General features: G+C 45.8%; 2 protein-coding genes across 8 annotated transcripts; both read right to left on the bottom strand.

Annotated features, from left to right (window-relative positions):
• Positions 1-645: 645 nt before the first annotated feature.
• LOC136554443 (serine/arginine-rich splicing factor 7-like) lies at positions 646-6,870 on the bottom strand. Of its 3 annotated transcripts, XM_066546404.1 has the most exons (9): positions 6,797-6,870; positions 6,266-6,446; positions 5,949-6,125; positions 4,919-4,993; positions 4,695-4,796; positions 4,165-4,218; positions 2,843-2,887; positions 2,182-2,217; positions 646-1,532 (listed from the first exon to the last, which is right to left on the bottom strand). In XM_066546404.1, exons 1-9 carry the CDS (start codon positions 6,816-6,818, stop codon positions 1,508-1,510), a joined length of 717 nt encoding a protein of 238 aa, XP_066402501.1. In that variant the 5' UTR covers positions 6,819-6,870; the 3' UTR covers positions 646-1,507. The 3 variants fall into 3 exon arrangements, 2 of the variants coding, with proteins under 2 accessions (XP_066402501.1, XP_066402502.1); XM_066546405.1 differs by lacking the exon at positions 2,843-2,887; XR_010783331.1 differs by lacking the exons at positions 646-1,532; positions 2,182-2,217; positions 2,843-2,887; positions 4,165-4,218 and having other exon boundaries at positions 4,760-4,796; positions 5,302-6,125.
• A 1,169-nt stretch (positions 6,871-8,039) lies between these two features.
• On the bottom strand, positions 8,040-13,127 carry GEMIN6 (gem nuclear organelle associated protein 6). 5 transcript variants are annotated; one of them, XM_066547833.1, is made up of 3 exons: positions 12,982-13,127; positions 10,629-10,774; positions 8,040-8,785 (listed from the first exon to the last, which is right to left on the bottom strand). In XM_066547833.1, exons 1-3 carry the CDS (start codon positions 12,985-12,987, stop codon positions 8,410-8,412), a joined length of 528 nt encoding a protein of 175 aa, XP_066403930.1. In that variant the 5' UTR covers positions 12,988-13,127; the 3' UTR covers positions 8,040-8,409. The 5 variants fall into 5 exon arrangements, with proteins under 5 accessions (XP_066403930.1, XP_066403933.1, XP_066403934.1 ...); XM_066547836.1 differs by having other exon boundaries at positions 13,003-13,113; XM_066547837.1 differs by lacking the exon at positions 12,982-13,127 and adding an exon at positions 12,864-12,975.
• Between the last annotated feature and the right edge of the window lie 4 nt (positions 13,128-13,131).

Genomic DNA, 13,131 nt, shown 5'->3' with positions numbered 1-13,131 from the left:
GGGGACTGCTGTAGTGCATTAAAATGAATTACTGGCAGATGCCATTGTTAATTGCTAACATGTTCTGGTATGGGGTAGTCCTCCTGCCACCCGGCACAGCTGAAATGAAGTCTCACTTTTGGAAGCTTTCAGCCAAACTCCTGCTCTGAGGACTGGGCTGCTCCACTGTGGGGTAAAATGCTGTAGCAATCACGAACTATTATTTCCTCCCTTTGGCCTTGCTTTTAATTGCAGTGCTGAGCACTGCTGCAGCCAAGCTGCTCAAATACTACATGCCTTAAGTGACAGGACTGGGCTGTCACCTTTCTGTCACCAGAGTGAACACTGCCTCCAGCACCAGTCTGATCTGTAACCTTCGGCCTGAGGCACGATGAGTGGAGGGAGGAACATTGTTTGGAGAAGTTTGGTTTTTTTTAAAAAATACACATGAATTGTTTGTAGGAGTTTCACACCAACACAGACTGCTGTGAGGAAGATGACAGGAGTATCAAGCCCAACATTGCTGTGCAGAGAATGGCCACTGCAGCTCTCCTGAGATGGATTAGCCCCAGCTGGCTCCACTCCCTCCTCTGTCCCACCTCCATGAGCTGGCACCAGGAAGAGGGAGAAGCATGGGATATGAGAAATTCACACACTGAGATACAGTTTAATAAAACAAAAGCAAAAGAATTTATTCCCTACTTCCCTTGGGCAGGCAGGTGTTCAGCCACTCCAGGAAAGCAGCATGCTGTCCTTCCTACCATTCCTAAAATTACCCAGTACTCCAAAATTTCCTTGCTATTCTGGTAACAGCCATTATCAGCTACAAAGATAAAGCAAATTGGCAAAAATGCTGAACTATTTTATTAATTCAGTAACCTATCCATGGTGAGATGGGGTTAGTCTGGTTTCCCAAAACAACAACACATCAGCACAGCAGCAAGGCCCCTGGGTACATTTCACTGCCAGGATGGAACGTGGCAGACACGAGGAACTTGAGCTCTCAACTCCCCACAGATCCTGCTACTTGAACACAACCTGCAGGTTGTGCTTTGGACCTGTGATCTCCACAAACCCCCTCAAACTTCCTAAAAAAGGTATACAGACATGGACATCGAGCATACACACAAACAGACTGGTACCTTTTCCCCCTAGCTGGTGCTGCCTGGCCCAACCTGCCTGCTGTTTTTCACCCCAGGGGCACACTGCTTGCTTCCCCATCCCAACTGTGAACAGCAGGCTTATCACAACTGATTTCTTAGTTAGAAATGCAGTTTATTTCAATGCACCAATAAAAAAAAAAAAGCCCAACATTTTCAGATCACAGAACACAAACACAACAGAAGAGTTTTGTATTAGTCTGCTAACAAGACTTTTAGAAGATAGAGGTTCATGCCAATTGCTAGTCAATAGAAACAGCCTTCTAGGGCTAAGCCCTTACATCACAAAATCCCTTACAATGTAAACAAAATATTTTTTTTACTAAACTTCTTAAATTTGAACCCATTCTTTTAGGATTTTCATTCCTTCAAGGGCTTCCTGATGGTGAGTGACTGAAAGGAAAAAACAAAAAAAAGACAACAAACCATTAAGAACAACTCTTACAGTAAAACCAACAGAAACTGTGCATGCTACCCCAGGCTTCCTCTGGAGTTCTGCCCCTATTTTCATTTACAGTTTTTAAATAATAAGTGTTGTATTTTACACTTTAACTTAAATACTGCTTTAAGCTTGAAAGCTGAAGACTAAGAGAGCTGAGACATCTAGCCTGCTCAGATATCTCAATTCCAGCACATACTCTGGTAACACAGGAAAACTTATTCCTTCATGGAGCACAGCACAGCTTGGCAGCTGTGCAACTCCTGAGCCTTCACAAGTCACCAGCAGGAATTTAATCCTACACCACTTCATTGGCTTGCTCTACACCTTACATTACTCACTTGTTCCCTAGATTCTAAATTCCTCAGAAACATTTCATTAAAGGTTTCCTTAGCAGCAGCATTCTTATTCCTTAGCTATACAATAACATTCTGACAGCCAGCAGCAGGAAATGCCCATAAACAATTCATCTTCTCATAGTTCAGATGTAGGCAACTAAAAATCCCGAGCTTTTATCCTTGCCCAAGTTAACTTCTCTAGGAACTGCTCAAGCTCAAGTGCTATTGAACCATAGAACAGACTCCAGTTTTAAGACATTCCTACCTTCTCTTTGGAGATGGTGATCTGGACTTTGAGCGGCTGTTTAAAAACAAACAAACAAACAGACCAGTCAGTGTGGCTGGTACACCTGGGTGCTCTCAGTACCCACTTCTGACCATTTAAAACCAGAACAATTTGATGTTGTTAAAAATGCATTGACACTGCTGGTATCAAGTGTACCCAGGTACTTTAAGCAAGAAGCTGCAGGTGAGAAGGAAAAATGCTGGAAGCTGGAGCCCTCGGGTAAAGAGCAACACACAGCTTCAAAGCTGCTGTAATCACAGTAACCCTGCAAAGCAGGAGCAGTGAATCGAGCAGAGTTAGGGACAGGGAGAACTACAGACACTTAAGAACAGAGGTAGGAGAAAACATGCCCCAAATCTGTCAAAAGTATTTTTTTGTAATAATGAGTGTGTAACAGCTGTATGCAAAATCCTGGAAGAATTGCCTACTGTCCCACAAAAAATCAGCTGTTCAAAAAAACCCCATAATGTATGAAAAATGCTTTTGAAATCAGTTACAAAAGTAAAAAACAACCCTGCAACTGAAATACCAGTCCAAACAGTGATTTTGAATCATGAGGGAAAAAACCAAAGAACCCCACAAAAAACCCCACCAACCAAAACAAAAACCAACTGAGTGGTACTTGTATTTGAACGCTCACCTTTTAGCAGGTAAGCCAGATTTAGATCTACCATGAGACTCAGACCTACAACAGGAGAAAAATAAAGCTCAGCAAAGCAGCCAGTGGGCATGCAAACACACGGAGAGTTAGCTACACCAGCAACAGCAAATTCACCCCAGGCAGCAGCACCAACCACAGGGGGAAGGCTCTGGTGCTGCAGGCCTTCCCCAGGACCTTCCAAGGGAATCCTCAGCTCCTACTGCAGAGACCCCACTCATCAAAAGGCACAAGTGCAAGCACAGGAAGCTCCCCAGCAAAGCTTCAGCTGCCAGCTCCACAAAACACCAGACCAGACTCCCACACTTCCTTCCTACCTGCAAGTATCCCTTCTAGAAAGGGAAGAATAGTTTCAAGTATCATCTTAGAAAGTATTTTAATAGCACATTAAGAGCCTGGAATCAGCCACAAGTAAGCGTGTGTGCTGAACGGCTGGTGCATTGCTCAGCTCAAGTTCCCAATGCCAATTTTATTCAGCATAATATATATTTTCCACCAATATCTAGCTACTAATGAGTAAACTATTCCCAGTTTATCTCAGGAATTAAAATCTACTTGGACAGTGAAACTTTCCTCCTACATTTATTATGTTACTTTATCAACTCAAATGTTTGTTGTTACTTAAAAAATGTCTTCGTAGAGTGTCAGAATTCAAGCTATCACTCAACAGCAGAATGCTCTGTTCAACACACTTGGCCAAAAAAGCAGAATACTTTTACTCTATTTCTGCTCAGAACTGTTTTTGATAGGTAATCAATATTCACCTTTACCTGGCCTATTACCTCACAGAAAATACTACAAGGACACTGCTGGCACATGTTAAACAAAACATTACGTGCCACTGCTTTGAAACCTTCCTGGTCACTCTCCTGAGGTGCCGTCTGGCCCATTTCCCCCCTCATAATAAGTAACTTCCTACTGGGTCACAGTCACTGAGGATGGGAATGCTCACAACCACCCAGAACTGGTACTCAGCAGCATGAGCATCTCCTCCACTGCTAAGTAGAAGGCAGCACAGCACATGAAACCATCCTCAATTTACTACATACCTAAGCATTAACTTTTTTTAAAAAATTCTCGCCACAGACCTTAAATTGTACACCACTGCTTTTGTCTGTGAAAAGGTATAAATTATTAAATGCAAATATTGCTCTACTGGACAGCCTTTTAAGTGCTTCCAAACAAATTCCCCCAGGGAAGGAAAAAAAAAAAAAAACAAAACAAAGAAACAACACATCAGCACAACCAAACAACAAACAACACACCAAATCCCTTACTGGTTTGAACCAAAATGAGTGTCTCACCTGCTTCGAGGCCATACAACAGACCGGGACCTGGAGCGTGACCTGGACCTAGATCTGGAAAGAAAACAATGGAAGCTCTAGTACCACATGCTTCATACAGGTGAGACAGAAACCAGTTCTTATAAATGTCCCAGAAGACTGAGAACTTTGTTGATCTGTTGGTCAGTACTGCCATGCAGATAAAATGAGTTCTACTGTCTTACTGGACTAAGCAATTACACCCTGTACACTTGTAGGTGAATTTGGAAACCTTAACCACAGAGCGAGGCTGTAACTTTGGTAAAATGTTAAAAAGAAAAAAGTAACATCTCAGAAACAGCAGCTCCAAAATTACATGCTTAGATTTTAAACAAAGTATTCAGAATAGCTCTTGTGCGTGTAACAACACAAAAGTTCCTATCAACACGTGAACTGCAAAACAAACTTACTGATTACATTATAAATGCTATAAATATATATAGATATTTGATATTTCAGCTCCACCTTATGTGCCCGTCAACAATGCTGTGGGTTTAGCAGCAACCACATACCTTGATCTTCTTAGAGAACCAGAGCGGGACCTGCGGGGTGAGAAGGATCTGTATCTACGAGGAGACATCGACCGGGACCGGCGGTAGGAAGCTGACCTGGATCTACAGAACAAAGCAAAAACCAACCCATCACTGCAAGGCACTTTTCACAACAAATACAGACAAGGAAAGAGGTTCCCACAGAGGAAGGAGTGGGAATGAACACACAGAAGGCAGAGCCCTACCTCCTACCACGGCTGCGGCTGCGTGACCGGGAATACCTTCTCCCTCGGGACCTCGAGCGGGATCTAGACCGGGACCTGGGTTTAGGTTAGAAAAAACAGGTATCAGCAGACAGCTGCAGCAACCCGCACGTGTGAGGCCCTGCTGAAGTCAAAACTTTTTTCAGACAACTAAAAAGAGGATTTAAAAATAAATCAAAAAAAGAAAAACCAAAAACCAAACCAAATAAAACAACAAAAACACACCACTAGCATCTGTCAGTTGGAAAAATGTCTGGGCCTACTTGTCTTGAGCATTTTTACTACCTAGAAAAATGTTAAAAGCTGAATTACATTGCAGAATTACATTAGAATAGAAAACACTGTAATGCGTATTTAAAATAAACCTTGCAAGTTTGCAGGTCGACCCTCTTTGGCCCAAGGTCTAGCAGATCTAGACGATCTAGAAGTATCTATAGGCGAGCGCTGCATCTAGGTAGGTGTTCTCTTCAATCTAACGACGATCAAACTGACAGCCCAATGAGCCAGGGTGAGGCTTGATTGACGCAAGAAGATTTTTCTAGGTGGGAATGTGGTCAATCTGGTGTTCCTCTTTCTAAACCGGAGGGGGGCCCCAATTGAAAGCCAAATTTACTGTTACGGCGGTCACCGTCTCAAATTTTCTGCCCTTAAAGAATAAGGTGAAGCTACGTGTAGATGGCTCGAGGGGATCTGGCCTCTTATGCTGATCACCTCAAGGTCTAGGAGGATCTTAAGTGTCGGATTTGCAAGGCGCCTCAGCATGAAATCTTAAGGCTCGTGACATTCTGAATCAAGGCGACTGACTCAAACGAAGAAACCTGAAAGGTTTTGACCAGGTTGATTATTAAAATAGTAACATTTTATATGTATTAGCAAAAAAAAAATTGTGATATACACCTGTTGACTTATGACAGTTAGAGTTAAAACTGGTGTAACATTGTGTTTTTTGCTAACAAGAACTACACAAAAGCGAGCTGGCGAAGCAACGCGGCCGCCCCGACCCCGCACGTACCTGCTCCTCCTTCGCCGGCTATAGCGGTGACAGTCATAGGCATAGTGGCCTTTCTCACCACACTCGTAGCATCTGTCGTTGGGGTCGAAGGGGCGCCGGGCGGGTGGCCGATCGTAGCGGGAGCGGCGCGGCATCCCTGTGGATACTTCCACTCTGACCCTGGAGCCGCATATTATCCTGCAAGATACAGCAGCTATTAATGAAAGGAATATTTTCCTCTGACACGCTCAAGCAACGAACATGAGAAATCTCTGATTGGTGTGGCATAGGGAGATCGAGGGCTGCGGCCCTCAAAGAAGTTCCAGACATGCACGTACTTCCCATCGAGGCCAAGGACAGCATCTTCGGCATCCCGGGGGTCTTCGAACTCCACGAAGGCGAACCCCGGCGGGTTCCTGGCGATCCACACGGTTCTCAGGGGTCCATAATAGCTGAAAGCTCTCTCCAGCTCGCCTTTGCCGGCGCCCGTGCCCAGGTTGCCCACGTACACCTTGGTCTCTGCGGGGACAAGCGGCTGCCATGTCAGTGCCGCGCGCGGCGTCGGGCACGCGGCCGCCCCTCCCCCGCTCCCCCAGCCGCCGCCATCTTTGACACCGCGTCCATCTTAGAGCGCTCCCGCCGGGCCGCGCCCGCCCTACACAGACCCCGCGGCCGCGGCGGCCGCCCCCGCCGTGCCCCGACCCTTCGCCACCATCCCTCTCAGCGGCCGTCTGAGGGAACGATCACCTTCTTCCACCGCCGGAGCGGCACGAACGCCGCCGCTCCCGCCACCTTCCTCCTCGCCCCCCTACCCACAGTGGAAGCCCTGACGCGATTGTGAAACACCCTAGGCTCGCCGCCGTCCCCACCGTATCGCCCGTATCGCGACATCCTCCCGATGACAGCGCGAGCCCGGGCAGGCGCGACCCTTATATAGAGGAACCGTCGCTGCGCCTGCGCGCCGCGCGGGGGGCGGGGCGAGGCGGGCCGCGCCTCGGCGCGAGCGGGCCTCGCGAGAGTCGGTTCCCGCGCGGCGGCCATGGCGGCCCATCAGGCGTGAGGGGACGTGAGCGGGCACGGGCCGCCCCCGCTCCTCCCGGGCACACACTCGCCCCCGGCAGCCCCCAGTGAGAGCTCCTGTCCGGCTCTGAGGGGGCAGACCGGTCGGGAGCCCCTTGTTGCATTTTGCACCCCTCATGCGTGACCCATCATGGCTTCTGCCTGTGCTGAGGGTGAAGGAGCTGACGCCATCCATGGTCCTTACTCCACGGCCAGGAGCGGTGCCTCCCTTGGAACAAGGCATCCCCAAGTTGCTCCGAATCTCTCTCACACCTTGGCTCCATCTCAACCAGCCTCGGGAGTTCAGGCCCTGGTTTCTCCCCTCGTATCTGACATGCAGCTGAAGCTGTTGTGTGTTGGCATCTCCCAGCCTTTCCAGGGAGACACAGTAATGGATGGGCAGCAGACATTTTTTAATTAAAAATCAACATAAACCTGACAGATGAAAAGTAATTTTAGGTAAATCCTAGCACGAATGAGGAGAGCCTTTTAGGAACAAGGGTTAGGCAGACTTTCCAGCTGCTTTTGAGCATACCAGTGTGCTTATCTCCTAATAAGGCAGAACAAATACACTGAGATAAATGAGGGCTCTAATGTTCCTCACTGCATTAATAATCTCAAGAATAATCACATAATGATTCCTGCATCACATGTTGGCATAAACTAGAAACAGCATTAAAAAACACAAACTTAATGAATTGCAACACATTTTCCTTTTACAGAACACTGTTTTTCCAAGCACTGCTGTTCTAAAATAACAAATATAGACAGGTAATCGTTTTAAAACCTGCTACTTGCCTGCTAATCTTCCCTAATAATTTTACGAACTCAGACATACATTGTAGTTTATGTTCTAAACTAGGAGAACAGTAATGGGAAAAACAACCAACCAACCAGCCAGGAAAACAAACAGCTTTCTGAACATTTTTTTTCTGAATTTTTTTAAGTTGGTTTGGGAAGTCTAGGTGTCATCATTCTCTTTCTTAAAGAAAAAAAGGAAAGAATCTGGTAAGCAGTTCAAATAAACACGCCTTCAGCACTAGATAATTAAACTAGTTTTAAAGGGAAAACATTTAATATTTAAAATTTAAATACATTTAAAGGGAAAAGTTTAAATGTATTATAGATCATCTTTTACAATATTGTTACAAAAACTCTAAACTGACAAACTGACAAATCAGTTTAATACATCAGCATTATCCAACAGTTTGCTTCTAATAAAAATAGCACATGAAAAAATGCTTGTGCTTTGAGTTTATTCTTTTTTATTCCTTCCTTTACATACAAAAAAATCAAGATGAAAGTACCCAAAATACAGCATTTCTGCAACTAGTGAATATTGACACCCAGGAGAGCTCCTAAAAGAGGATGGTTCCTAAACCAGGAGAGCTCCTGGAGTCCAAAGGCCTCACAGCAGGAGCCCTCAGCGCTGCAGTTGCAGGAAGCCCTGCAGCAGGCCCTGCACGCGGGCCAGGATGATCTCGTTGGTGCTGCTGCACTGCTCGGGGCCGTACGGGGGCTCGATGCTCAGCACCCCCGCCACGCTCAGCGTCCTGCCCAGCTCCCCCTGCTCGCCCACAGGGATGTGGTTTGTCTCCAGCCACGTCTTCAAGGCGTTCTTCCTCCTCTCCAGCTCCTCCGCGCTGTAGGCTTGGCTTTCCTCGGGCGTGAGGATGCGAGCAAGGCGCTGCTCCATGTCACTGTCCCCTTCCTGCAGGACCTCCACCTCTTGGACAGCGTGGCCCATGACGAATGAGATGGATCCTTTCTCGTTCTCTGGGAATGTTGCAAGGACAATGCTGTCAAGGAAAGAAGATCGTGTAAGTTCCTGTTCTTGACTGAAGACTGAGAAGCAGCCTCCAAGGTTTTGGAGATAAGAGCTCATTAGCATCAGCCTAACCCAGGTACTTAGGCAATACCCAGCACCCAGTATTTTCCTTTGAAAAGCATGCTGCTATACCCTTAAAATACTAAAAATGTGGGGCTCTGCAGAGAATTGCTGGTCTTGAATTTGAAACTACTCCAGACACTATCAAGCAGAATATTAATGTACACTTTGCTTCAAAAAAAATAAAGACAAGTCTGGAAATCTAAATATTTTTGTGCAGCTTTCCAACACTGCTGAAGAACCTAAAACATTTCAACATTCAGAAACAGTGATACCTTTATACATACAGCACTTTGAATGCTGAACGCAGCTAACAACACCAGATCCTTTTAATGAAGAAAGTAATATTTATTGATCATTGCCAAAAGAATATTTTTTTTATGACTGTTGCCAGTTTATGAAATGAAAATACAACAGAACACACTACAGAAGGCTCAGGCTTACATTATAGAAGCCTCGTGTTATCCCAAGGGCACTTGCATCCCAGAACTCCTAAAATGCAAGTAGGAAGGCAGCTGGTTATATTTCTAGGATCTCTCCCTCATATATCAACAAAGAGCATCAGAAACCATTTTCTTCCTCTTGTGGGAAGCAAAATTCCAGAACTTGATACCAGCACTTCACTAGCCTATTACTGCCACCATTAGTGGCAGTAATAGGCTAGTGAAGTAATGAGTTTTTTTAGGGATGTGTCCAGTGAGATATGCCTTGATTTGGGCCTGGACCATCACCAGAATCACTCACAGCTCCATGCACCTTCCTTACCAAAATGATAGGAAACTTCAGGAGATTACTGGAGCTACTTCAGAGCTGAAGCAGCAAACCAGTCTGCTGAAACACATCAGAAGCTGAATGGTTTAGTTTTCAGCCTCCAGCCTGTGTTCATGTGGGACAAGCTCACATCCAATAAGGTATGAAAGAGCTCTGGCAGCAAGGAGACAAATTTCTGCCTACTCCCGGGTGCATTTTGCCTTTCAAACCCTGTTTTCAAGTTACTCACTTGGGATATTAAAGATGTGTGATACCACTTTCTGTTCAGTGTCCCTGATTTTCCCTGCTTGCTCTCCAGAGAAGCCTTGACACCTTCCTGGATGTCTGGCTGGAGTGGAAAGCCAGGCATCAATGTAAGAACTCTGGACAAAGGCTAAGGATTTCAACACCTAAAGCACTGAAAACACTCCAGCACTCTTAATGAAACAGGGTTTAGTATATTACCAAAAGCAATCTTTAACACATGGATTGTTGAGAGGTAACAGTACAGCTAAATATTAAGTTTTAAATTAGAGTAAGTCACTTGGAATTATACTACTGTGTGATTTAATATGCTGTTCACTTAGCTTTACTTGTTTAGCATGAGTAGCTGGGTTTGCTGAAGCCTTAGCTGCAAGCTCTGAACTTTCACCTTCAACACATGCATTCAACTGGTAGAGAGCTGATTTTTTAGCAATTCTCCTAGAAGCTGGCACAGTGCTGAGTTTAGAATTTACAGTGAGAATAACATTCCTAGCACACTGATATTTTAGTTGTTGCTAAGCAGGGCTTGTTCTAAATCGAGGGTTTTTTAGTTTCCCATGCTCAGCCAGAGATGAGGTGCACAGGAAGTACAAACCAGAAGACAAGGAGGCTGCAGCCATCAGCAGAAACTGCAACTTAACAAGATAACAAACCATTTTTGCTCTAAATAAGTTTGCTTCAGCCTTGGAATCTTTTCTCCTCCTAAAAATCTTGCTTTTCATAAAAGCTTTGGTACTTACGTGGCAGAAACTGGGTCAACTGTTAAAACCCATCCTTCATATTCATGTTTCTCAACTGCAACAACTTTGACCAATTTGTTCACATATGTTTCCCAGTCTAGAGGGCTTTTTCTCTGCCAGTCATTCATATTTCCTACATCCAGGACCTAGAAAACAACCAGATCAGTCAGCAGATGCAGTCAATCTTTTTGGTTTGCTCTTTGTGAAAAACGCCAATCACTTGTTTTAAAATTTTAAAACTTTAATAGTAATAAAATGGTTATAAAAATAGCAATATAATTAGAGTAATAAAAATTTTGGACAATTTGGATTAGGACAATATGAGACAATAGAAACAAAGAGTTATGGATGTCTGGGTACCTTTTTCTGGGCAACATAAGTCCAAAAAAGGACACACATTAACAGAGCATTAACCCTTAAAAACAACAGCCTGTTGCATATTCATACACTTCATACATGATGCATAAATTCCATTCAAATAAAGGATTCTGTCTGGTCATCATCAACTTCTTCCTCTGAATCCTAACGGTGTCTCATGGCTGAACGGGGCAGGAAGAAGTTCGTTTCTTCTGATAACGGGCCAATAAATTCTCTCTCTGAAAGATTTAGGCGTCCTGTGGCTGCTATCTTGGTGCGAGTCCTTTCTTTAGAAAAAAAGTATCCTACATAGCATAGTTTCTATTTTAACCTTATGTTAAAACTATATTTAACACACTACTTAAGCAAATTAATACAGCATATTAATTTTCTAACATAACACATATTCATTTTAATATTTGCAAAAAGCCAATCATAAAATACGCATTTTTCACACTCTTCACGTCAGGACTGTGTTTACCGCTATGTAAAGATTTGTCTTAAAAAAAAAAAAGGCAAATTTTGCTTTTTTTTTTAAAGCAGACATTCACACAAGTGGTTTGTAAAAAGTTGCACTTCTGTAATTCCCCATGGAGTCTACTTGTTTTTAAAGGCACACAGCAAAGCCTCAAACCCCACTGTTCCGGTAACATTAAGCTTTCCCGTTGCATCCAACACTCCATCTATTGCTCTGCTTTGTTACAAAACCTTGGAGGTAAAAGTTCAGCGCCTTTGTTTTGGGCACTGGCGCATCACTGGTGCCCGAGCCCTTCCGCCGCCTTGGACAAGCGCTATCCTACCCTCTCCTCCTCATCCCCTGCGCTGGAGCACGAGCAAGTGCCATTCCACTCCTTTCGCCCCGGGCAGCATTCCCAGCCCAGCACCCCCCAGCGGGGCCGCAGAGCGACGGGTGCAGCGCGGCTCGGGGAGCACAAAGGGCTGGAGGGCGCTTTGTCCCCGGGAATGCCTTCCCGGCAGGAAGAGCCTGCACGACCCAGCTGGGCGGGGGCAGGAGCCCCGGTCCCCATCCCGCTTTCCCGCTCACCGGCCCCAGTTCCCGTTCGCGTTCCCGCCGAGGGCCCCTGGGATCTGCCCCGGGCGGTGCCGCCGCTTCCTGGCGCCGCCGCCGAGCGCCTTTCCCCGGCCCGGGTTAGCACCAAGTGCTGCCGTGCGGGGTTTTACAGCTGCGGGGGGGCACATAAATGACACGGAGGCTTGCACGCATCAGGCTGGGTCGCAAAACAAGGAGTCGGGGCGCGTGTGGCACTTCAATGCCGCTGCCTTCGGCCCCTCTGGAGCTGGATTTGCTCCTGGGTTGCTCCTGCTGGCGCGGCTTGCACATGCCAGGCCGTGCCTCGTCCGTGTGTGTTAACAGGGGTAGATGCACGCTCTGTGCATCTACTACATAAAAATAAGGTATTTTTGCTGCCTGGTTGTTGAGTTGCTTTTAGCAGGCTTTGCCGTGCCGCCGTGAAGGTGGGAAGCTTGATTCCAACACCCACCCCACACTTGCTCTGTTTCAGCAGCACTCAGGCAGAGCTTCCTGGGGATGAACCAAACAAGCTGCTAGTCACTGATTCGCTCATTTGTTAAGAATTTGTGAACGCAAACATGCAATGGTTTTGTGAGTGCTAACACAAAAAATATAAAGGGTATAAAATGAGACAATCATGTTTTGGAGGCTTAAAGGAGCTATTTCCTTTTTTTTTTTTTCCTTTCTTTTTGGGGGGTCTCAATTCAGCCTCTCCAGTACTACAGGGATTGTGTGAATAGCTTGTGCCACTGCATTCAGCTACTGCTTTCTTTCAGTCACAGCTCGTTTATTAGAAAGCAGGGAGAGCAAATCTAATAGTTTTCGCTCCAAGAATAAGCACTGGCCTGCACTCCAGCGACGGCTATGCACCAGCTGATGGGGATATCACCTCCAATACTGGATGCGTCCAAGGATTGCTCCCACTCAGGAGATGCCAGGACAGAAAGGCCCCGCTGGCTTTACCTCCATCGGGCAGATGATCACCTGCAGCACCAGCAGCAGAACAGGGACTCCCGTTTTCTCAAGAAAAGGCGCTCCCACTCACTCCTTCAATTCCTATTTCAGGCCCCAAGTCCCATTCAGAAGCCCACCCCTGGCGCATGCGCGCCTCCG

The sequence above is a fragment of the Molothrus aeneus genome, chromosome 3, assembly GCF_037042795.1.
Source record: "Molothrus aeneus isolate 106 chromosome 3, BPBGC_Maene_1.0, whole genome shotgun sequence".
In the NCBI taxonomy this organism is placed as follows: Eukaryota; Metazoa; Chordata; class Aves; order Passeriformes; family Icteridae; genus Molothrus; species Molothrus aeneus.
Note: the sequence above shows the minus strand (reverse complement) of the source record. Positions and strands in the feature narration are given on the sequence as shown.

Coding starts and splice junctions, on each gene's coding strand:
- LOC136554443 (XM_066546404.1), bottom strand. CDS start 6,818: ATGTCGCGATACGGGCGATACG. Junction 6,447..6,796: donor GTCGCGATACGGGCGATACG/GTGGGGACGGCG, acceptor TTGTCCCCGCAG/AGACCAAGGTGTACGTGGGC. Junction 4,797..4,918: donor AGCCGCAGCCGTGGTAGGAG/GTAGGGCTCTGC, acceptor TTTGTTCTGTAG/ATCCAGGTCAGCTTCCTACC.
- GEMIN6 (XM_066547832.1), bottom strand. CDS start 12,013: ATGGGGACCGGGGCTCCTGCCCCCGCCCAGCTGGGTCGTGCAGGCTCT. Junction 10,775..11,785: donor CAGGGGATGAGGAGGAGAGG/GTAGGATAGCGC, acceptor GTTGTTTTCTAG/GTCCTGGATGTAGGAAATAT. Junction 8,786..10,628: donor GTTGACCCAGTTTCTGCCAC/GTAAGTACCAAA, acceptor TTTCCTTGACAG/CATTGTCCTTGCAACATTCC.